General features: G+C 41.0%; 1 protein-coding gene across 2 annotated transcripts in view; it reads right to left on the bottom strand.

The window, feature by feature from the left end:
- Positions 1 to 24,560, bottom strand: part of DNM3 (dynamin 3) — a 404,911-nt gene that overhangs the window by 104,439 nt on the left and 275,912 nt on the right. For both annotated transcript variants that reach the window (XM_063426168.1, XM_063426167.1), the window contains one exon: positions 8,032 to 8,143. In XM_063426168.1, the coding sequence (XP_063282238.1) occupies positions 8,032 to 8,143 (112 nt within the window). The remainder of the gene's footprint in view (positions 1 to 8,031; positions 8,144 to 24,560) is intronic.

Genomic DNA, 24,560 nt, shown 5'->3' with positions numbered 1-24,560 from the left:
GGCAGTGCTTGAACTAAAAAAAGAAAAAAAAACGCAGTCGTGGGAGGACATTCGTTTTATTGTATTGGACCCAACCGATCCAAGAAACAGGCTTATCAACCCAGTTTCTAGGTTGTTCTGGAGTATCAGTTACCCAGATATTAAGGGTAATGCTTATATTCCAGTGGGGATACCAATAAAACCTGCTGTTGGTGGACTATGGCAAATTTCATGGAAGCACTGGTTTGGTAGTATGTTATTTACAGATGAATGTATATTTTGTAAAACAGCTAAGAGCTCTCTCCTCAGCAACCGATTTGTAAGCCAGTCTGGAGATTTCTTATAGATCCAAGGTCTAGATTTGAGCTGGGCAATACCATATCACAGATCTTACTATTTTGAAGCCATTCTTGGTTGATTTTTGTAGTGTGTGCTTTGGATCACTGTTTTGCTGCAATGTAAAAATTTTCCTTAACTTCAGCTCACTGGCAGAAGACAGCAATTTTTGTGCCAAAATATAATGATATTTGGTGCTATTCATTTATAGCTAAGTCCTGTCAAACTGTAAAAAATAGTTTTCACTGGATGATAGGTGTTGGATATGAAAAAATATATGTTTAGAAATGACAAAATTCTGCCTTACCTTATTAGTTTTGGGAGACTGAATTGAATAAGTATTTCTGTAAATTTTGCACCATCTTTTGTGTGCACTAGTTTTTATCTTGTCACATCACACTACAGCGCAGAGTTGTGAACTACGAGGAAACTAATTGTTATACACAAGTTTATGGCAAATTATACCAATAACTACCTTTATTTCCTTCAGGGCTGCAGTTGGCATCTTAGTAGCCACCTTGATGAGCTTCTATTTTGTTCATCATCAACTGGAGGGAGAGTTTGTTGCTGTTTTCTCCACTTATCAATGATGTCCTTTACAATGTCCTATGATTTACCTAATATCTTAGAAATGATTTGATATCACTCTTCTGATGCACTGGTTTGTAAGAAGGCAACCTTTTTTTTTTTGTTATTTACAATTTTCAAAAAATTATAGTTTTTTTTTCTTAAAGAGGATCTGTCACTTTCAGGGGTCTTTGCATATTTTAGTTAGATCCATTTGCTATTTAAAGCTGTCCCTCGCAGCTGCTGCCATTTTCTTCCTCTTGGTTTTCTTCAGCTCCTGGCCCTTCATGAGCCGTGAGAGTACAATACTGAGTTCCAAGGAGGATCTTGCATGACCGCATGAGCCTCCATAGATGACATCTCACATTGAGTGAGACCATCAATTAATCCCACAGCCATTACTTGTGGTGGCGGCTGGGATTGGACAGAAGTTGAATGTGGAGCTATGCCTTTTGTCGACTTCACACTTACTATAAGACAAACAGTCCCTACTTTGTTTCATAGTTTTTCAGATTGCATTCCAACACAGACAGCATGAGTATTTCATGAAGATTATATCTTTATAAAATACTCAAAAGTAGTAGAGCTACTTTAAGCATTATTAGCTATGATATCTTATTTTGTAAAATACACACAGCAAACGTATATGTACAAAATAAACAAACAACATTTTAGTTATTTTCTAATTAAAAAGTACTTGTTGTTAGTTCAGGTTAGAGGAACACTTTGGAAACCATAAAAACCTCATTATTTGTTACAGTGCCCAAAGTGTTCATTTAAACTAGGTTTGCTTTCAGATGGTAAGTTGAGAAGAATCTAAAACTTTACATATTCAGTTGGTTGGAACAGCCACATGGAGCTAGATGTATGTTCTCCTTTATCATTAGAGGGGCTAGAAAAAAATCAGCTTTGTAGTGAAGGAGAACCAGATGTTTAATTCAAAACATATTTTTCAGTAAAGGGGTTATAAGGTTAATTTACAAAACTAACTGAGGGGGTTATTTAAAAAGAAAAAAAAAAGAGGTTTAAAGAAGAATTCTGTGATAGTGAGCCGGAAGGTACAACAGACTGCAAGAATAAAAATTATAAGGCTTTGAAGTTTACTTTGAAAATTATTCCTTGCTCTCGTAGAAACAGTCTGGTTAACCTGTTCTCTCTTGCCCCCCCCCCTCCTTCCCCCCATATTTAACTACAAAAGTCTTGGCTGTATGATAGTTTTTTCGTGGTCTACCCTGAGGCCCAATGCATAATTGAAATGGTGGTTGGAAAGGGGATAGGTAGAAGGGGCCCACTGCAGGGATCAGTTACAATTGCAGAGAACGTTTTGGCTGTAACTAATTCAAACGGCATTTGATTTTTTTCCACGTTGCATATTTGACGCTTAAAATTTTCCCATTATGAAAGTCAAACTGCAAATTTGAACTTGAGTATTTCTAGTTCAAGTTGGTAAGGTCTTCTTCTGCACAGAATGACTGGTCATAGCAAAAGCGTAGCTAGAATTTGAGAACAAATAAATCTGGAATTTGAAAGGGGATGTCCAGCTAAATATTTTTTTTTTTTTCTGGAGGCACTTGGGGGAAATTAAGGTCTATGTTCTGGGTGAACAGTAGAATGTTTTCAAATGGAAAAACAGTAACAATTATGCAAACCTCTGTCTGCTACTCATGTTCCGCTGAAGGTTTCTTGGTTTTTTGTTGTCATTACATGTTATTTTAAGGGAAACACCGAAAATGTACATGGTTGATGCCAACCTTTTGAAACAGTTAAGGTGATAAAATAGCAAGAAGAAAAATGTAAATCTTAAAGTTTTGTTACAAATATATATATAGTCCTAGAGACCCTTTCAGTTGTTCATGCAAATGTCTGAAAGATTAATTAAAGAAAAATAGTTGGAACCTACATTTCTAAGAAATCTCTGATATATAATATTTTTTGCCACATTTTAAATATCAATACATTGCAATTTGGACACTTAAATAGCCCATGAGCCCAAATGCTGAAAATGGAGACAATTTAGTCTCTAGAAATCTCCAGTTTTCTGCATGTGATTAAAATGCACAGCAAAACTTCTAAGCACAAAAACTAAAAATGATCTAATATTTTCAGGACATGAAAATGTTAATCTTCCCTCCTTGCTGTGCATGTTTAATGCACACAAACACACACAAAAATGTAGATATCTGGAATCTGCAACTGATTCAAGAAAACATATGTTCATATATTAGAAGTAAGGCACAGACCACGGAGGGGGATGGGGGCAACAGAGGCAGCCAAGAGGCCTGCCGAAAGCAAACCAAGATGTGAACCACCTAAGCAATCCATTTATAGCTGCATATATGAATTTCTCTATGTCCCATGTAACAGGGAATAGTGCCAAAACAAACATGGGTGCACCTCAGAGAAATCCAATCTGAAAAGGTTGGACACAAAGCTGTAATTATTGCTGTAAGCCTGGCATGTATTTGGATATACTGTAGATACAAAAAGCCAAGCTGAGCTTGCTGGTAAATGGATATCCTGTTCTAAGGCTGAGAAGGATGGTGGCATTCTGACACAAAAATTGTTTGGGAAAAGGAAAGCAATAATACCAAATTTAATGCAACTTGGGAGGCAGAATACTTTGGGGTCAGGTTTGAGGCAAGTCCTCAAATCAAGAGGAAACTAGAAAAAAAAGGTACTGGTGACAAATGAACAGATTTTAATAAAATTGCTGAAATCTCTGTAAAAACAAACAAACAGTTTTTGCACATTAAAAACAAATATGAATATATTAAAGGAAACTAAATCTGAAATATAAGAACCTGTCATTTAAAAGCAAGATCATCATTGAAAAAAGGCAATCTAAATATACTTTAAGAAATCGTGTTTCATTATTCATGATTTTATTTAGTATGTTTACACTTGCATTCATGTAATCCAATTTTGTTAAACTACTAAAAATGTTTCATGATATCATAAGAATCAACAGGTATATGAATGTCTATGGTCATTTATTTGAATTATAAATATATTTTTATTTTTTCATAGGTGCAATACTGAAATGTTACTAGAGGAAGATTACATTTGATAATCAGTAGTTGCAATAAGTACAACCAAAGTGTAGAGTGAAAATAGGCCTCCTAACTTTGAACCATGCAAACCTAAATTATAGGGGGGATGCCTGGGTAAAATAATGTATGAACAAAGTATACACATATGTACTAACTCATGGGGTTCTGGATTTATTAGAATGCAAGCTGATGTGAAGTGACTAACATCAACTTAGACGTATGTGCAGACCCTAAATCGTCTTATTCGTAGTTTACTCCCTATTAATCCATATTGTGTGGGGATGCCAGATTCACCTTTCCAAACACTAACCCTCTAATCTTATACCTCATCTAAGGATGCATCATCCTTATGTAATTCTGTCTGTTTGACTTTTTCCCCAAGTCTTCAGTCTTCTAAAAAGTCTTAAAACCAACTGTAACAAACGCTGGCATTGCAGATACCCGTTCGTCTGTTTCCTCCCAAACTGCTAGAGGCTGAGTGATTATAGCTCGCAGTTTGGGTGTTGATTCAAACGTTTGACGAAGTACAGCATCCAAGTATATTCCCAAGCAAATCAGATGGATACCCAAACATCAGCCTAAACTAGATGAAGGGTACAACAGAAATGGTTTCTTCAGGCTAACCACCCGGTTTAGATGCAGTTACAAATATACAGGGTTTACGTTGGCATATTCCAGAGGCATTCCCCACTGGACCTGAGAGGGATCAGTGACCAAAAGCATTCTGCAGTTACATTGGCTCTCAGGTCCAGGACACTCCTACATACAATAATATAATCCTCCCCCTGTACTTGGGAGATAATTGAGTCAAGCAATATACTAAATTCAATTATCTCCAAACAAAAAAACACACATTTCCACAAAACCCAGAAAGTACTCTACACTCCATGGAAACCCCACAAAAGTCATATCCCCTGATTTCCCTGATTTGGGGGACCAACATATTAAAAAATTACCAGATCGGTACAGGGGTTTGGGAGTTCCATGGAAGTCTTAATTTGACCGACCGCACACGAGGCCCCTGCCCAGAAATAGTTCCATGAAATTAGGTGGTGCGGTCGGTCTTTTTCGAAAAGTCTAAAAACCAAACAAATCCACGAATGGTTCCCCTAGCTCATAGGTAGCGTTTGTTCCTCTAGTCCGTGGGAACAAACCTACTGAATTGCACTCTCCTGGCTGTTCGGTGAAATGAAGCAGGCATTCGCGAAGTTGACCTGCGTTTGGGAAGTCGAGTGTCCGATTTAAGTCCTGCTGCCTCCCTTCGAGGAAGGTATTTGGAAGGAATGAAGCAATTAACTTTTTTCTCCAATATTCTCCTTTAGGGGGGCGGGGCCAGGCCGCCAAGCTGAATGGAAGCAAAGCACCATGAGCCCTGGAAAACGGCAATAAACTCGCACGCAGACTACCTCAAAGCCAGATTATTTAACATAATGATATGGAGAATCACCCAAGCTTTAAATTGGTACCATATTGAGGCCAAATGCATACCGGGAACACCGAAACTGACAAACCCGGCCTACTCGCCATCATAAGCCTGGACATAGGCGGCCTCCGAGTGAGCTCCGGCAATTGGTCACCCAGCCAGAGGAGAAAGCATACTGGATACATCAGCTTACATGGAGGACCACACTGGTGTGAGAGGCAGCCCAGCTCTGCTCCCCCCCCCCCCCCCCCCCCGCCGGTGGGGGTAATCCCAGCCTCATGGAGATGGGGTCCATGCTGATCACCTGTACAGGCAAAGACTGACAAAATGTCCCTTTGAACCAAAGGGACACTTACAGCCTACGCTGCTGGTCCGGCACTTACTACAGGCCTAACAGCTTCATTAACGCTGGCACCAGCATGTGAAATCGAGGAGGCGGAGGACTTTATCAGAAGGGATGCCTTACCCTCATGCTTTAGGAACGGCTAACTACACCCTTGAATGATTGGAGGCGGAGAAGCTGTAAAGAATGCTCACCGTGGGGGGCTTACTTGGATGGCTCATACGGACTCCAATGCTGCTGAGCACCAGATGGATCCTCCATGCTGCTTGCCCGCTCACTGGAGAAGTGAGTGCCCTGGCCTTTGGTTTTAAAGGGTCCCCAGAGAGCCTTGTCCCTGACGCCACCAGCCCTGTGGGGCGGGATCGCGCATTCCTTCCAGTGGTGTGCACCAGTCCCAAGTATGTGGCTGGCACCAGGAGAGACATGGGGGCACACGCTTCACAGGGACTTAAGTGATGCTGGGGAGGTGCAGGGGGCGGATTGCCCACAGACTCTTTGTTGGGGGGGGTCAAGTGGACAGTTTTTGATCCTGAGTGCCCACAGCGCCACGGAGGGCCCGGCCGGTGAGCTGGGGTCGGTCTGGGGAAGACAGATGGAGACGCGGCGATCCAGGGGCTGTATTGTAGCTCTGCCTTGGGAGGCCCTCCCTCGTCTGCTATTAAGACCGACATCGCTCCCCTATTGTTTTATTTTTTCTTTTCTTTCTTTCTTTTTTTTTATAATTTTTTATATATTCTTTTTTGTTTATTTTATAAAACTTTTCTGTATCAGATTGTTGTATACTGAAGGCGGCAAAACTTATGACTTGCAACAAATTAACCTGTTTAAGCATAATTAGAAGCAGTTATGCAGCAATCAATTAAGTTTTCATGCTCCCACAATTTAACTATTACATGATATATCTCGAAAGTCCGTTTACTTAAACACAAGCCAAAATGTAATTCTACTATCTAAGAGTAAAACATTTTTTGTTACGTATTAATGTTTTAATTTATTTCATTTCCTTTTTAAAAAATTTTTTTATTCGTTTGGTGAAGCCCAGCCAGGGCAGGCCCAAACATATGATAAGTAGCTGAACTCCATGCCTGGGTCTCATTAGGCGCTGTTATAATGCCAATAGCTCAGATTTATCCCTGACCTACACTGCCTGAACAATACATCATCTTTGACGTATGTGCTTAACATAACGTTATATAGTTAGGATTTTGCTTTATTGACAGCAATCATTAGGGGTTAAATTGCCTTAAAGCCCGACCATACATTTAATAGGAGCCGTAATGAGCAGATCTTTGCTCACTTTGTTAGGCTTTTTTATCATATACTACACTGTGATATGCCCTCTTGTTAAGCCATAGTTTAATGATATGACCTCTTGCTAAGCCATAGTTAAATTTTTCGCTGCCAACATATGCAAACTTATTAGGTTGATGCACATTGCTCAGTAATACTAAGATAAGAATTGACCTAAAATGTTACTTACCTTACTCTAATTTGACACGTTATAACTTAACGTAGGCAACAGTGCATACACTTCAGTTAAGATTTAGCTCAAACTTTTACTGCCAACACACGCAGACTGAAAAATTGCGAATGGCTTATTATTATTTATGTCGGAACTGATGTACAATGTGTTATTTGCCTTACCTTTGTTTGCAATATTATGCCTCTGCGTAGGCAACAGAGCATTTTTTTTTTCAAACCCGTTCTCTGTCTGCTACTATTTTGCATATAAAATTAAAAAAACTATTTAACACAATATTCTCATTTATATTCACTAAACCTAGATTCTGTTCTCCTCTCTTTAAGTCTTATGATGTGTACATACTGTATTTTAATATACCAAGCAATCAATTTGTATTTTGAAAATAACACTTTAAAGGAAAACTCCATGCATCATAACCACTACAGTTAGCTGTGGAGGACATGGTGCTAGAGGAGACCTGGCGCCCACACAGAATATGCAGTCATACCACTGATGCTCTCAGCCAGTACAACAGGGGTTAGTTTAAGGGAGCTTAAGGAAGCACCTTACACGAGGCAGCACCCAGAGCCCAGCTGACCCCAGGTAAGTTATCAAACCATTCCCAAGTGGTTTCACTGTTTACCCTGGGAGGGCACCACTACGACAGGCTGTAGTTATGGAGCTTAGAGTATTGCTTTAACTTTTCAGTATTATTTACTACATTTCACCACCATCTGTTTCTATAAGTCAAAACTGACTTGCTAAAATATGTTGGATACCTCGTTTACCTGTTGTACAGTGCTCTAGAATATGTCAACCTTTTTTATTAATAAAATAAACTGTAAAATATGGTAGTAAATAAGTTCCATACTGCTGATTTATCAGGATAGACGCCAGCACGAAGTAAGGATGCCTTCCAACTGTCCATTTCTTCCTGGGTGTCACAGGCCAATTCCAAACACCGGTAATCCTTGTATACATTCCTGGTAACCAGAAAAGTGAATAAAAGTGAAAAGAAAGTAAACACATTAACATGGCACAAATGTTTAGTTAGACATTACTGCAAGATAATCATCATTATGGAAAAGTTAATTTCATGCTGTAGTATAGGAATACTCTGTAAATTACCTTTCCATTGAAAAGTAAGGAAGCTGCCAACTAAAAAGATATCACAACAAAAAATGCCACAACACACAGTAAAGTTGCATAAAATAGATTTATTCCACCAGAGTGTGGACTTGACAACTTTTTGATCCACTGGGGGAAGTTGGGACTTTGTCAGGTCTGTGGGTCACTTTGGTGGACTTAATCCATTTTGTGTGATAACAAATATACTCAGTGATGGTGCCAAAAATATATGCTTCTGTGCTTCAAAATACCTTAGTGGAATCCCCAACCACCTCAAAAAAACCAATAAATCATACATACAAATGGTAGAGCACAGGAATAACTGGTTACACAAATCTAGGGAATAAAAAAATATAGGCAAAAATAGTGCAATAATGTCTACAAATTAATGTTAAGAATTATAATCATATGAGAGGTACACTCACAAGCCTAGAGCCAAATAAGAACACCTGGTTTGAGTGTGCAGCGCAGTAGGACCAGTATGGGACTGGATAATATCTGTGAAGATGGAAAAACTCACACTGAGTAGTGTTGTACAATATATGAGAAAATGTGGTAAGTGTCACTGTTCTCACCGAGCCATCCAGACAGCCAGGCGTGGTCACCCCAGAAGTGCCCAACAAAGACCTGGGGCCTTCTGCATCCTAAGCCTGAGTTCCTGCCTCTGAGCCACTTCTGAACTTTAGTTCTAACCTTGTTTTCCTGGCATTGTCTGCAGCACTAGGGGGCTGGACACCACTAGTGGCTCCTACCTGTCCATCCATAAAACACTGCCCCATCCTGAGAACATTGTTAGTGTTGTTTCTTGTATCCTGTTTCCTAACACTGACTTGGCTTGTGACCATTTCTGTTTGGATTATTCATTATTGCCGGTTTGCTGCCTGCCCTGACTTTTGGAACCATGCCTGACTTCTCTTCTAGATTTGCCCTTGTTGGTTTCCACGTACCCGGTTACTATTCCTGCCTAAGCCCCATGCACAGATTCACAGCCCAGGTAGCTCCTTATCTGGTTACCGTGGGCTGTGTTTATCTGCAAGGGTGTGCAAACATCTCTGCACTTTCGAACTCCAAATAAGGTAAGCCTTGACAGTAAGTCAAGATATACTCACATGGTCCCAGGTGTATATAGGCATTTCAATACCAAGGAAGTGAAGTCAAGGATCCAATGTGTTAATCCAAAAAATCCTTTATTAAGGTTGATATATGTGTTAAAAAAAAAAAAAGGTTAAAATGCAAATAGAGGATAAAATCTATTATCCAAAGGCTTCCTCAATTGGTTTGGACAGTGTAGTGTCCGATCTTTTTATATCCCCCGCTGGCTACTCCCTTCTGGGATGCTACTTGTGTTCCATTTGCTGTATTTCCGGTTCCCGTCTTACACTATTTTACACAGTTTTAAAAAGAATGATTAAAGTACTTCCATTCATTTTTTTTTTTTTTGCAGCTACAAATATATTACAGGTAAATCCCATCACTTTTGCTTACATATCTACACTCATCTCGACATACTGCATCATTTAAAGTTCATTTGTAGTCAGGAATTATTCCCTTTTAATACATCAGAGTAGGTACATGCATTTTAACCAATTAAAAGATACCTGAGTATACACCTGACTACTTTACAATATCATCAGATCAGGTTACAGAGAAATGTAATAAACATATCCGAACAGAGTATAAAGTATATAGAGTATATGTTTTCACTAATACTTACTGCATTTTAGTTTTTATATCACAAGCATCCCATGCCTATTAGACTAGTCATGAGATAACTGTTGTTCTGAAGTATACTTTATGTAAAAATTGTCAAAGAAAAAATCAAGACAGACATACCAAGTCAACAGTATAAATAGTATCCTGGCAGCCCTCTACACTTATAACTATAAATTTCTAGTGACTTGAAGAGTGTTTGGGTCAGGTTTTAGCTGTGCCTATAAATGATGGTGTGGCTGTTTTTTATATTTGAAAATGTTGTTTTTCTCAGACTGTATCCTATATATGTTCCCTAAAATAGTGAAAGAAAACCTTTAACAACTAAACTTCACTGAACTGTCTATCTCTCCTTTCATCTTCATTCTCCAGATTGTCCTCTTGATTTTGCAAATTACTTTCATTCCTCTTTTCACTTCCTCTTACTTGTTTCTATACTTTCTGATCTGCAAATACCCTCTACAATTCCATTGCTAGGTCTCCATCTTTCTTAGCTTTAAATCTCCAAGAACACACTTATGAGAATATTATCACCTAATTATCTGATATTCCTAATAATCTGCTATGCAGGCTTCTGAAAATTGTCCAATTATTTTACCTGTTTCACATCTTAGCTATGAAATCTCTACAGCAAAACGTCCCTGATAATCTGCTATACTCTTTCCATGCAAATCTGATTCTTCTAACTCAGTCATCTCCAAACATATTATAGAAGACAGAAAGCTTGAGGGAGCAGAATCCTCAAACCCATTTGGGGTCAGTGTGCACCTATGCTTATACTGCATTTAAACCTTGACAGTACTTCCATATATTTATAATTCTTGACTAATGTACAGTGATGGGGAATTTGTTGAAACCACAATAAGGAACTAATCTACAATTTGAGTAGTGACTGAATTAAATTATATTCAATTATTTTTGAAGAAGTCTCAGGATTTTCCAAGATTACTCCTGTATTGCTCAAGGAATAGAATATGCCATAAGAATATAAAATTAGGTAGCGTTAATTTATTTTAAGAAAAGAATTACAGAGAAAGGACTGTGAAATGAGAAGTGAAAGTTGGGGACAGCAAAAGCGAGTGTAGACGTGATGTCTCTGGAATTATTTGCTGTTTGAAACAATCCATCTGCTTTGAGTTAGCAGAAATGTGTGACTAACATTTTCTAGCAGGGTGTGCCTCTTTTAGGTTATTCCAAACCAGAGCTTCCCCATTCATTAAATTAACCCCTTAAACTTTTACTCCGTTAGTTGGACCTTGGTTTAACTATGTGAAGTTACTGCATTTTTTTTTCTAAACACATATTTTACATAATTATGCAAATGTATATTTTTGTACAGTTTCAATACGGTTTTATTTTATTTTTTGTAATTACACTTAGAAACTACCTATGCATTTGAATGCTAAGGTTAGTTATAAAAACAAATAAAACTATAGATGAAAAAAATACATTAATGAAAGCAGCGTCTGGTACAAAATACAATATCCTACAACTTCACAAATAGTAATGAGCATGTTTCTTCCAATAGATTTTTGGGTAGGCTACCTGAGAATGCAACAGGTTATATTATAAAATGTATGTTTTATATACTTATGGCGCATCAGCAAAGTAATATAAAAATATAGCACACATACTTAATGTGTGTAGACAAACATAAAATATACTAACACAAGCAAACTGCATATGGTTAACAGTCTCCGTCCATCAATGACTGTACTTACGGGGTATATTAAATGTAGTTTAGTAAATGTAAAAAATGATTGCTGGTTTGGAATTTAATTCAGATTTACATTACAATCTCTAGGCCATTTTATTTTTGCCTGGAATGAGCAACATCGAGAAAAAAAACTCAGCTTCCCCAGCTACAGAGCTTCACCTTGGTTTCCGTGAAACCGGAGAAGAACAGCTTCACCAGAAATAAATAGGGAGTAGGCAAAAGTATTTCTCTGAAACTTTAAAAGTAAAGCCTGTAAAAGACCAGCATTATTTTACCATGCAAGTTCTCCACCCATGACTGTGGTTTCTGGAAGGGGATATGTCCTTTACTGTAGTGATGAATTTGAAAAGTCTCTCTGAAATAAACTTAACATATGTCGACGTTCTTTCCACTTTCGTTAGTCAGAGACCAACAACACATTTTTCAAAATGTATGGTTTATAATCACTAAAGTGATAGTCTCTATTTGCTTTTACTAAAAGCATTGTGCATTGCACAGTCCCTTCAATGACAAAAAAACTGCACAACACAAAAATGTTGTTTTTCTCTCATTTCTCTGATTAAGTTCAGTGAAATGGACAAAGCACAGAAAATGGACTCGGGAGATTTTGTATTTTAAATCATTATGGGATAAATAGAACTTTTGTACTAGAAAGCCTTGCAGATTCCTGCTTACTCAGTGTGCCTGGCCGCTAGACTTTCTAAATTTGTCTGTAACCATTTCTACTAGTCTGTGAATAGTAACAGATTCAAACCTATGATTTCGAATATGTTCATATGAGAAACAGTGTGCATTACTGAAGTCTTTTTCACATTCCTGGAAATCTGAGCCCCTTCTTATTTGAAGCCTTTGAAGTGAACCAAACATCTGCTAGCCTGGTATGATAATGTGAGCTAAGACACTATAAAATTTCCTAATATGCATCAGAATACAGATGTAGGAGGATACAAATCAACCTATTCCTTTAGAATTGACTCCTAAAAATGATAAGTGCAAACATGTCTAGATTAAATGCTGTAGGAGGATCACATAAATGGCTTGGTTGATTAAGCACCCATCACAAAATGTCAACCATCAAAGATCGTGGCTGAATCTCTAATAAGTAAGGGATATGCAAGGGACATACCCTCCATGACAGAGTACTGTGGCATTCCCATAAAAAATAAATAAAATTTTAATAGGTAATTTCCTGTTTTGCAGGTTATTTTATTACACATAACAAGTAGCATCAGTAGTATCAGTGATCTTTCTCCTCGATTTTTGGAATATTGTAGAGAACACTAATAACCTTGCAACTCCTTACAGTTCGCACCGATTTAAAAAGATTTTCGAGAAAGGTATACGTAAGACATCTCTAGCTTAGGGTGAAAATATTTACAAAAAGAATTATGGATCACAAAGCTACCCTTTATGTCGCTGTGCTTTATTTCATTAATTAATATTGAAGGACCACTATAGGCACCCAGACCACTTAATCGGTCCGGATGCAGTGGCCCTGTTCATTTGGTCTTGCAATGTAAGATATTGCTGTTTTTAGGTTAGTGGCAGCTAGTAATGAGTATCAACAGTTTTGAAAGGCAGTGTCCAAGTAGAAGTGGGTCTCATAGAAAATAATGGAAGCAGTTAGCTACTATTTAGCGACAGGCTTTAAGGGAACAGATGATGTATAGGTATTTTAAATATTACAAATATTACAAAGTTCTCTCAAAGGATGCAAGCATATGATCAAAACCAGGTGCAGGATAGCCCAAAGATTAGGTGATGGTAGACTCCTGAATATACCTTAGGTCTTGGCTAGGCAACAACTGTGATACAGTTATAAACAAGAAGACATAATCACTGTAACATGTTTACAGCAACACCGAGGAACTCAGTATCTAATAAATAGAGACCACGAATAATAACATTTGTAATTATGATTTTATTACGGATTACTTGCATGTTGAACTTGGATTTAGATAGACTGGAGGACTGGGCACTCAAATGGCAGATGAAATTTAATGTTGAAAAATGCAAAGTTATGCACTTCGGCGTAAAGAATACACAAGCAACGTATACCCTTAATGGAAGCGAATTAGGGGTAACAACACACGAAAAGGACTTGGGAATTGTTATAGACAACAAACTATGCAACAATGTGCAATGTCAATCAGCAGTGGCCAAGGCCAGTAAGGTATTGTCATGCATGAAAAAGGGCATTCATTCTCGGGACGAGAATATCATTTTGCCTCTCTATAAATCACTGGTAAGACCACATATTGAATATGCTGTGCAATTTTGGGCACCTGTTCTAAAGAAGGATATCATAGCACTAGAAAAAGTGCAGAGGCGGGCTACAAAATTAATAAAAGGAATGGAACATATCAGCTATGAAGAAAGGTTAACAAATTTAAACCTATTTAGTTTAGAAAAACGTCGCCTGAGAGGGGATATGATAACATTATACAAATATATTCGGGGCCAATACAAACCATTGTGTGGAAATCTATTCACAAACCGGACTTTACATAGGACACGAGGCCATGCGTTTAGACTGGAAGAAAGAAGATTTCGTCTAAGGCAAAGGAAAGGTTTTTTTACTGTAAGAACAATCAGGATGTGGAATTCTCTGCCTGAAGAAGTGGTTTTATCAGAGTCCATACAGATGTTCAAACAGCTACTAGATGCATACTTGCAAAGACAGAATATTCAAGGATATAATCTTTCAATGTAGGGTAATAACTGCTTGATTCAAGGATAAATCTGACTGCCATTCTGGGGTCAATAAGGAATTTTTTGTCCTAGCTTGTTGCAAAATTGTGCTTCAAACTGGGTTTTTTTTTGTTTTTTTTTCTCTTTTGGATCAAAAGCAAAAAACAGGTGTGAGGAAGGCTGAACTTGATGGACGCAAGTCTCTTTTCAGCTATCTAACTATGTAACTATATGTAACTATGTAACTATGAACTGAGCTATATATTCTATTATCTTTTTGCTTCTTCTTAATTTCTGGTTACATTCTAATGTCAAGATTCCCTCTTAGATAGGGGGTCCTTTGATATATTAATGGCCATTAGCCTTGTGTTCCAGTATCATATCTAAAAGAAACATTAATATTTACCCACAAATTAATCATTGAGCCTCGTTTTTATTATATTTAGAATGGGAAGGGCATGATCTTCTAATCAATCCCAAACATGATTTGCATAACTTAACCATAGGGGAAGGGATTGCCATGTCCGCTATATTGGGTCACAAGTAAGGAGTGTGAGATATCTATGGATTGGAAAAATGGTAACAAATTCATAGATCCCATTGTACAGCGCTATGGAATCTGATGGCGCTATATAAATAATAAAATAATAATAATAGATGCAATTATTATTTCTGTTGCAAGTACATAAGAGGAGATAAAACTAAATGTTTCCATTTGGATTGATGTTGGTCTGGAATACAAGACGATGGTCACTTATAGTTACTATGGGTACGCCTTATCTCAACCTCTGGGCGAGGCTTGGTAATCCACAGGGTATATATCTAATGATACTTATTTATTTATTTATTAAAAATTCTTAAGAAACGCAGTCTTATTACCCATAGGGTCTCGATGCGCATACCAGCAATAAAACAGACAAAACAATATCCAGCAAACAACAGCATTATAATCACATGCATTTGAACCAGGTTAAAAGTTTCATGTCATCCCATACGCCTGAGCAAATAAAACTGTTTTTAAGCTCCGGCGAAACTTCAGTAGATCATTCTCAAGTCTTAATGTCAGAGGCAGGGAGTTCCAAAATTGCGCTCCCTGAACATCACTCGTTCTCCCTCCGCACTTTTTCTTTTTAAAATTTGGAATCTTCAATAAAGCTAAATCAGCCGATCTCAAGGATCGACTGGGAGTATAGCGTGTGAATTTATCCTTCAGATAGTCTGGTCCCATACCATGGACTGCCTTATATACCAAACAACCATTTTTAAACAGAACCCGTTCACGAACGGGCAACCAGTGCAAGGCTCTTAATGATGGAGTGATATGGTCATTGCGGGCCACACCCGTAAGTAGCCTTGCAGCTGCGTTCTGTATCAACTGTAGCTTGTGTATGATGTTCTGAGGCAGTCCAATGTACAGAGCATTGCAGTAGTCCAATCGGCTACTGATGATGGCGTTGACCACCGAGATTTGATCGGAGGGGGCAATGAATCTGAAAATAGACCTCAGAAGCTTCAGGTGGTAGTGCAAGAGCTTACCACCTGATTAATCTGAGGCTTCAGTGTCAACCTGGAATCGAGAATGACTCCCAGATCTCTGACCTTAGTGGCAGGACTCGGAGATGGAGAAAACGAGTCCGGCCATGAGGGAAAGATACTATTCACCTCCTGGTTACTGAAGATGATGCATTCAGTTTTGGAGCCATTAAGTTTTGGAGCCATTACTAAAGTGTGGATTGGACTTGCTTGGGGGTCAGAACCAAATTCTAAGTGAGTCACCACCTTTCTTACCACTGAGCCGCTGGGCAGAAGCAGGGCCAGATTAAGAGCCCAGTGGGCCTGGTGCTGACAATTATGATGGGCCTAATTACAAAATCTTATTGATTAAAAACACTAAAACAGTCCTACCTCCAAAGTGTCATGTATCTGATGGAGAGGGTTCTGGAGGGAAACTCATAGAATGCAGCTATGAGAAAACACATACCCTATGCTAATCTCACGCGTTCATCTTTCAATTAAACCCATACCCCCTGGGGCGGAGCCTAGCGCTGGACCTGAATGGCCACAATCTTACAGAGCTCCTGACAATCGACGATAAATCACTACTAATCGGCAGCCCCAAAGTGCCATTGATGGGTACACTCACTCACACAGGCACGCATTTAGGTAGAGCCGCATACTGATGCCTTTCCTGTTCCCACAAACGGGCAAGAAAACCCGGAGGAGAACCGGGGCCTACCTCGAGGCGCAGACCGCGAAGGTCGCACGAGAACTGATTGCATGGGCGGCAGGAATCCCATACGACACCCGCTTGCGGTACGGTCCCACTACACCAGACACCCACAACATGGGGAGAAGGTCCCAGAAACCTACCTCTGGCACCGGCAGGGACACCAAAGACATCGGGGCCTTGTTACAGCACCCGACGATGCCCAAGATGGCGACCTCACCGGACCGCGAGCGGAACCCCCCCAGACACAGAGGGCCACCCCGCAGAAATACCGTAGCCCTCCAGGGCGCAGACGACCGCGGAAACACCAGCGGGCAGAGACAAACAAAGCCCGGCCACTAAACAGGACATTACCGACCTGCTGCAAGAAATGAGGCAACTACATGCCGCGGACTTTAACCTGCTCCAGACTGAAATACAGGCGGTGACTGCGCGCATGCAGGCCTCAGAGGAAAATCTACAAGACCTGCGGCTAGAGGTACAGGGGCTCACGGAACAAATTCACCAACTCCAAACCTCCGAGACCGCCCTCAATAAAAGAGTGGATGTGTCAGAGGACCACAATAGACGAGTTAACATAAAACTCAGGGGGATCCCCGACAATATAGATTCCACTGAGCTACCCCACTACCTTCGGCGCCTCATAGCCACGATCCTGCCACACTCCCAAGCGAAAAAACTGGTACTGGATGGCTTCTTTCGTATCCGAAAGCCTAGATTAGCACCCCCAAACGCCTCACAAGATGTCATCATACGATGCCACTCTGCAACAGACAAAATCAGGCTTCTTACTGCTATCCAGGGTAAAACCCCACTCTCCTTTGAATCCTCCAACCTCACCTTTTACCAAGATGTGACACGGAACACCTTATTATGGCGCAGGTCCTTAGGCCACATCACTAGCCAACTGCGCGCAGCTAACATCACCTATAGATGGACTTTGCCAAGGTCTCTCACGGTAACTAGAGACGGCACCACAACCAGCCTCACCTCACTACAGAATGCTGACCTATTCCTGCAGAACCTAGGGATTGCCACACAACCCAGGCAACAGACAACCCCTGCCGCGACACATTCTTGGGACCTGGGGAGAACAGCACCTTTCGTTCCCAGGGGTGCGGAGAGGCCAGATGCCCCGACATGAACTGTCTATCGATCCAAGCATCTAACACTTTCTCCTGTTTTGCTTGCTCTACCGTTATGATTACTATGATTATTATAATTTAGTTAAAATTCTTATAATTTTATTGTTACACCTTAATTGCTATTAAAAGCACACCAAGGGCTCTAAAACAACTCACACTAGGCATATCGCAGCTAGACACAGGGACCCCGCACAGGGGCACCTCTGGGCTCTAGCACAGGCTCACACTACACGAGGAACTACAACCACATTTTTCTCTCCCTCCCCCCTCGGGTTAGGGGGCACCAACATAAGGGACCAACCTAGGCAGGACACCCGCACTAAAATGTAAACCACTACTGGCAAGCACATCACTGTGCACCCATAGGGAAAGGGACCTGCAGACCTCACACTGACTTACTATCACATTCCCTCAGAAGACAACCCAACATGTCCCTCTATAGCTCACCAAACATACGAGACGATAGACAAGGACCGTGCGACAGACATAACCGCACCAAATGACCGGCAGCTACAAGGGGGCACCCACGGGCTACCCCTCTGTGAAACTTTCGCCAGCACTAATACCACTCGTGCCTCCCGCCGTTAATAACCAAGGAACGGTTTGCACTATATATACAAAAATATAGGTAGTGTTTGCACTCAATTACTAAATGGTGCCGGTATTTAGAGGTATTCCCCCTTATGCGTGACCTCAACAATATATATACAACTAAAATTAAATACCGCACTCACTTTGAGTACGGTATTTAATTTTTGTTGTATAAACGGTTTGCACTAGACCAGCACAGGGACATGCACCCTACCAAATATGACCGATAAACATACAAGAGACACCAAGTGTTTAGTTGGGTATTACTTCCAAGAGCCTCTCAAGCTTGATTGTCACAATACTACAAAAATGTGCAAAGATAGCAGATACCACATGTAGTTTGACTACTACCCATGAACGTTATGCAGATATGTGTATCAATGTGTTAAACGTTACTCCGGTGGGGCTGTTATGGCCACACGGATTGTACTGTGTTTTAATGTGCTCAAAAAAATAAAGAATTTACAATAAAAAAAAAAAAAAAATCCATACCCCCTAACAACAGTGTCCAGTAAAGCAGGAACTCTTTGGACGGGGTAAAAGGGTGGGCCACTGACACAAATCACATAACCAGAACTGCCGAAAGGGGCGAACATACACAAAAAGGGGGCATGTCTGTGTCCCCATGTCTCCCAGTCCCTTAGTGTCTGTGTCACCATGTCTCCCAGTGTCCCCATGTCACTAGGACACTAAGGGACATTGAGAGACATTGGGACACTGGGAGATATGGGGACACTGAGATACTAGGGAACACTGGAAGACCTTGGGGCACAAACATTTGGGGTCACTGAGACACTGTGATACATAGGGGACACTGGAGACTTGATAAAGACCTGGGTACAGGTCAAAACGTTGCGGTGTCCAGTAAACCTGCTTAAATCTATCACAGTGAGTGCCTGGTATTTTTTTTTTTTACTAGGGGACACGGAGACACTTTAGGGCACTGTGAGACATGGGGACACTGGGAGACTAGGGGATTCTGAGAGACTAGGGGACACTGAGACACACTATGGACACTGGGAGAAATGGGGCACTGAGACACTCTGATATACAGGGGACACTGTGATACATAGGGAACACTGGAGACTTGATAAAGACCTGGGTACAGGTTAAAACGTTGCGGTGTCCAATAAACCTGCTTAAATCTATCACAGTGAGTGCCTGAGATATTGTCATATTACAAAATATTAGATTTATTTTGATAATAAAGAAATAACAGCAATTAATTAATAATAAGAATAATAATAATAGTGTGAATTAATTGTCTAATATCATTACATACACTGATCCGTCACAACACTGACAGGTGAAGTGAATAACATTGATTATATCATTACAATGGCACATTTCAAGGGATGTGATATATTAGGCAGCAAGTGAACAGTCCGTTCTTGAATGGAACGTGTTGCAAGTGGGAAAAATGGGCAAGCAAAAAGATCTGAGTGTTTTGACAAGGGTCAAATAGTGGTGGCTAGATGACTGGGTCAGAGCATCTCTAAAATGGCAAGTCTTGTGGGGTGTCTCTGGTATCCAGTAATTAGTACCTACCAAAAGTGGTGCAAGGAAGGACAACCAATAAATCCATGTCAGGGTTATGGGCACCCAAGCGTCATTGATGCATGGATGCTGGTTCGATCAAACAGAAAAGATACTGTAGCTTAAATTGTTGAAAAACTTAATGCTGGTGCCAGCTCTCATGTACTCACCTTGGCGGTCTGCCGGTCAGCTGTTCCTATAATCCAGTGGACCATCGCTCCCACGCAGGGCCGCCATCAGGGGGTGACAACCATGACGGTTGTCACGGGCCCGGCGGCCCTGGGGGGCCCGGACTGCTCTGGCAGTCCTGGGCCCCACTTTCCCTCTCTGCACACATAGATAGCGAATATCGCTATCTATGTGTGCAGCCGCGGGCCCCCGGCTCCCTGTTACCGCAGAGGGGGCCCAGGCAGCACACAGCCTCTTCTCTTCTCCTCTCTGCTAATAACTCTCGCGAGACCCGGTTGCCATGGCAACGCTCCGCGGGTTTCGCGAGAGTTATTGGAGGAGAGAGAAGAGAAGAGGCTGCCTGGGCCCCCTCTGCGGTAACAGGGAGCCGGGGGGCCCCACCATGCCACCGGACCACTAGGGATGGAATCTCCCCCCTCCCTAGACACAGGTAAGCAGGGAGGGGGGAGAAACTATTTAAAAAAAAATTTTATTATGTTAAAATGCCCCCCCTCCCCCTCACCCCAGCACATTTACACACACACACTGCATACACTGACACAACACACACACACACACACACACTGCATACACTGACACAACACACACACAACACACACACACTGCATACACTGACAACACACACACACTGCATACACTGACACAACACACACACACACACTGCATACACTGACACAACACACACACACACACACTGCATACACTGACACAACACACACACACACACTGATACAATACACACACACACACTACATACACTGACACAGCACACAGCACACACACTGCATACACTGACACAACACACACACACACACACTGCATACACTGACACAACACACACACACTGCATACACTGACACAACACACACACACTGCATACACTGACACAGCACACACACACACAGCATACACTGACAACACACACACACGCTGCATACACTGACACAACACACACACACACTGACACAATACACACACACACTACATACACTGACACAGCACACACACACACACACACACACACTACATACACTGACACAGCACACACACTGCATACACTGACACAGCACACACACACTACATACACTGACACAGCACACACACACACACTGCATACACTGACAACACACACACACACTGCATACACTGACACAACACACACACACACACTGCATACACTGACACAACACACACACACTGCATACACTGACACAACACACACACACACACTGACACAATACACACACACACACTACATACACTGACACAGCACACACACACACACTACATACACTGACAGAGCACACACACACACACTACATACACTGACACAGCACACACACTGCATACACTGACACAACACACACTACATACACTAACACACCACACACACACTGCATACACTGACACAACACACACTCTGCATACACTGACACAACACACTCTGCATACACCGACAACACACTCTGCATACACCAACACAACACACTCTGCATACACCAACACAACACACTCTGCATACACCAACACAACACACTCTGCATACACCAACACAACACACACTCTGCATACACCGACACACCACACACTCTGCATACACTGACACACCACACACACTGCATACACTAACACAACACACACTGCATACACCAACACAACACACACTCTGCATACACCAACATAACACACACTCTGCATACACCAACACAACACACTATGCATACACCGACACAACACACTCTGCATACACTGACACAACACACACTGCATACACTAACACAACAAACACTGCATACACTAACACAACACACACTCTGCATACACTGACACAACACACACTGCATATACTAACACACTATGCATACACTAACACACACACTGCATACACTGGCACAACATACATACTGCATACACTAACACAACAAACACACTGCATACACTAATACAATACACACACTGCATACACTAATACAATACACACACTGCATTCACTAATACAACATGCACTCTGCATACACTACACACTAACACACTCACTGCATCCACTATACTGACACACTCTGCATTCGCTACACATTAACACACTCTGCATTCACTACACTAACACACACTCTGCATTCACTACACATTAACACTCTGCATCCGCTACACACTAACACACACTCTGCATCTGCTACACACTAACACACACTCTGCATCCGCTACACACTTACGCACTCTCTGTATTCGCTACACATTAACACATTCTCTGCATTCACTACACTAACACACTTTCTGCATTCACTACACTAACACACTCTCTGCATTCACTACACTAACACACTTTCTGCATTCACTACACTAACACACTTTCTGCATTCACTACACTAACACACTTTCTGCATTCACTACACTAACACACTCTCTGCATTCGCTACACATTAACACACTCTGCATTCACTACACTAACACACACTCTGCATCCGCTACACTAACACACACTCTGCATCCGCTACACACTAACACACTCTCTGCATTCACTACACATTAACACTCTGCATCCGCTACACACTAACACACTCTCTGTATTCACTACACATTAACACACTCTCTGTATTCACTACACATTAACACACTTTCTGCATTCACTACACTAACACACTCTCTGCATTCACTACACATTAACACACTCTCTGCATTCACTACACATTAACGCACACTCTGCATTCACTACAAATTTACACACACACTACGTTCATTACACTGACACACTCTGCATTCACTACACCCTAACACACACTCTGCATTTATTACACGCTAACACACACTCTGCATTCACTACACACTAACACACACTCTGCATTCACTACACACTAACACACACTCTGCATTCACTAAACTATGCACACACTCTGCATTCACTACACTAACATACACTCTGCATCAACTGTACACACAGCATCCACTACACAAACATCCTGTATTCACAGTACACACACTACATCCACCACAAATTGAAACACTCTGCATTCACTATACACAGACACTGCGTCTAATACACACACTACATCCACTACAGACACTGCATCCACTAAACACATTTCATCTAGTACATACAAACACTACATCCACTACACAAACACACACTACATCACTGTACACACACTACATCCACTACTCAAACACTCTCTGCATTCACTACACATTAACACTCTGCATTCACTATACACAGACACTGTGTCTAATACACACACTACATCCACTACAGACACTGCATCCACTAAACACATTTCATCTAGTACATACAAACACTACATTCACTACACAAACACTCTCTGCATTCACTACACATTAACACTCTGCATTCACTACACTAACACACACTCTGCATCCGCTACACACTAACACACCCTCTGCATTCACTACACATTAACACAGTGCATTTACTACACTAACACACACTCTGCATCCGCTACACACTAACACATTCTCTGCATTCACTACACATTAACACACACTCTGCATTCCCTACACATTAACACACACTCTGCATTCACTACACATTAACACACACTCTGCATTCACTACACATTAACACACACTTTGCATTCACTACACACTAACACACTCTGCATTCACTACACATTAACACACACTCTGCATTCACTACACATTTGCACACACTCTGCATTCACTGCACTAACACACACACTGCATTCATTACACTGACACACTGCATTCACTACACACTAACACACACTCTGCATTCACTAAACTATGCACACACTCTGGATTCACTATACTGACACACACTCTGCATTAACTGTACACACAGCACCCACTACACAAACATCCTGTATTCACAGTACACACACTACATCCACCACAAATTGAAACACTCTGCATTCACTATACACAGACACTGCGTCTAATACACACACTACATCCACTACAGACACTGCATCCACTAAACACATTTAATCTAGTACATAAAAACACTACATTCACTACACAAACACACACTACATCACTGTACACACACTACATCCACTACTCAAACACACTCTGCGTTCACTATACACACTGCATCCGCTACACAAACACACACTCTGCATTCACTGCACAAACAGTATCTAATACACACAAACACTACATCCATTATACACACCACATTCAGTCTCGCATCATTGTCAGCGGACTAGGTAGGGCGTGGGTGGGCCCGGGAGGGAGGGGGCGGGGGAGGGGGGGCCCAGACCTTGTGCTTTGTCAGGGGCCCCAAAATTTCTGATGGCAGCCCTGCTCCCACGTTACCTGTTGTTTCAGAGCCTCCTGGCCGCTGACCGCTGTGCACCCGCCCCTTTTAATCACATGGCGCACGCGAGCTGTTGTCATGACGCCATTAGAGCTCAAAACACTGGAGCTCATCATACACTTATGTTTTGGGGGCGGGGCTATGATAACCAGGCCAACAAAGGTATACAACCTTA

Source organism: Pelobates fuscus, chromosome 7 (assembly GCF_036172605.1).
Source record: "Pelobates fuscus isolate aPelFus1 chromosome 7, aPelFus1.pri, whole genome shotgun sequence".
Lineage (NCBI taxonomy): Eukaryota > Metazoa > Chordata > Amphibia > Anura > Pelobatidae > Pelobates > Pelobates fuscus.
This window is presented reverse-complemented; position numbering and strand designations above follow the sequence as displayed.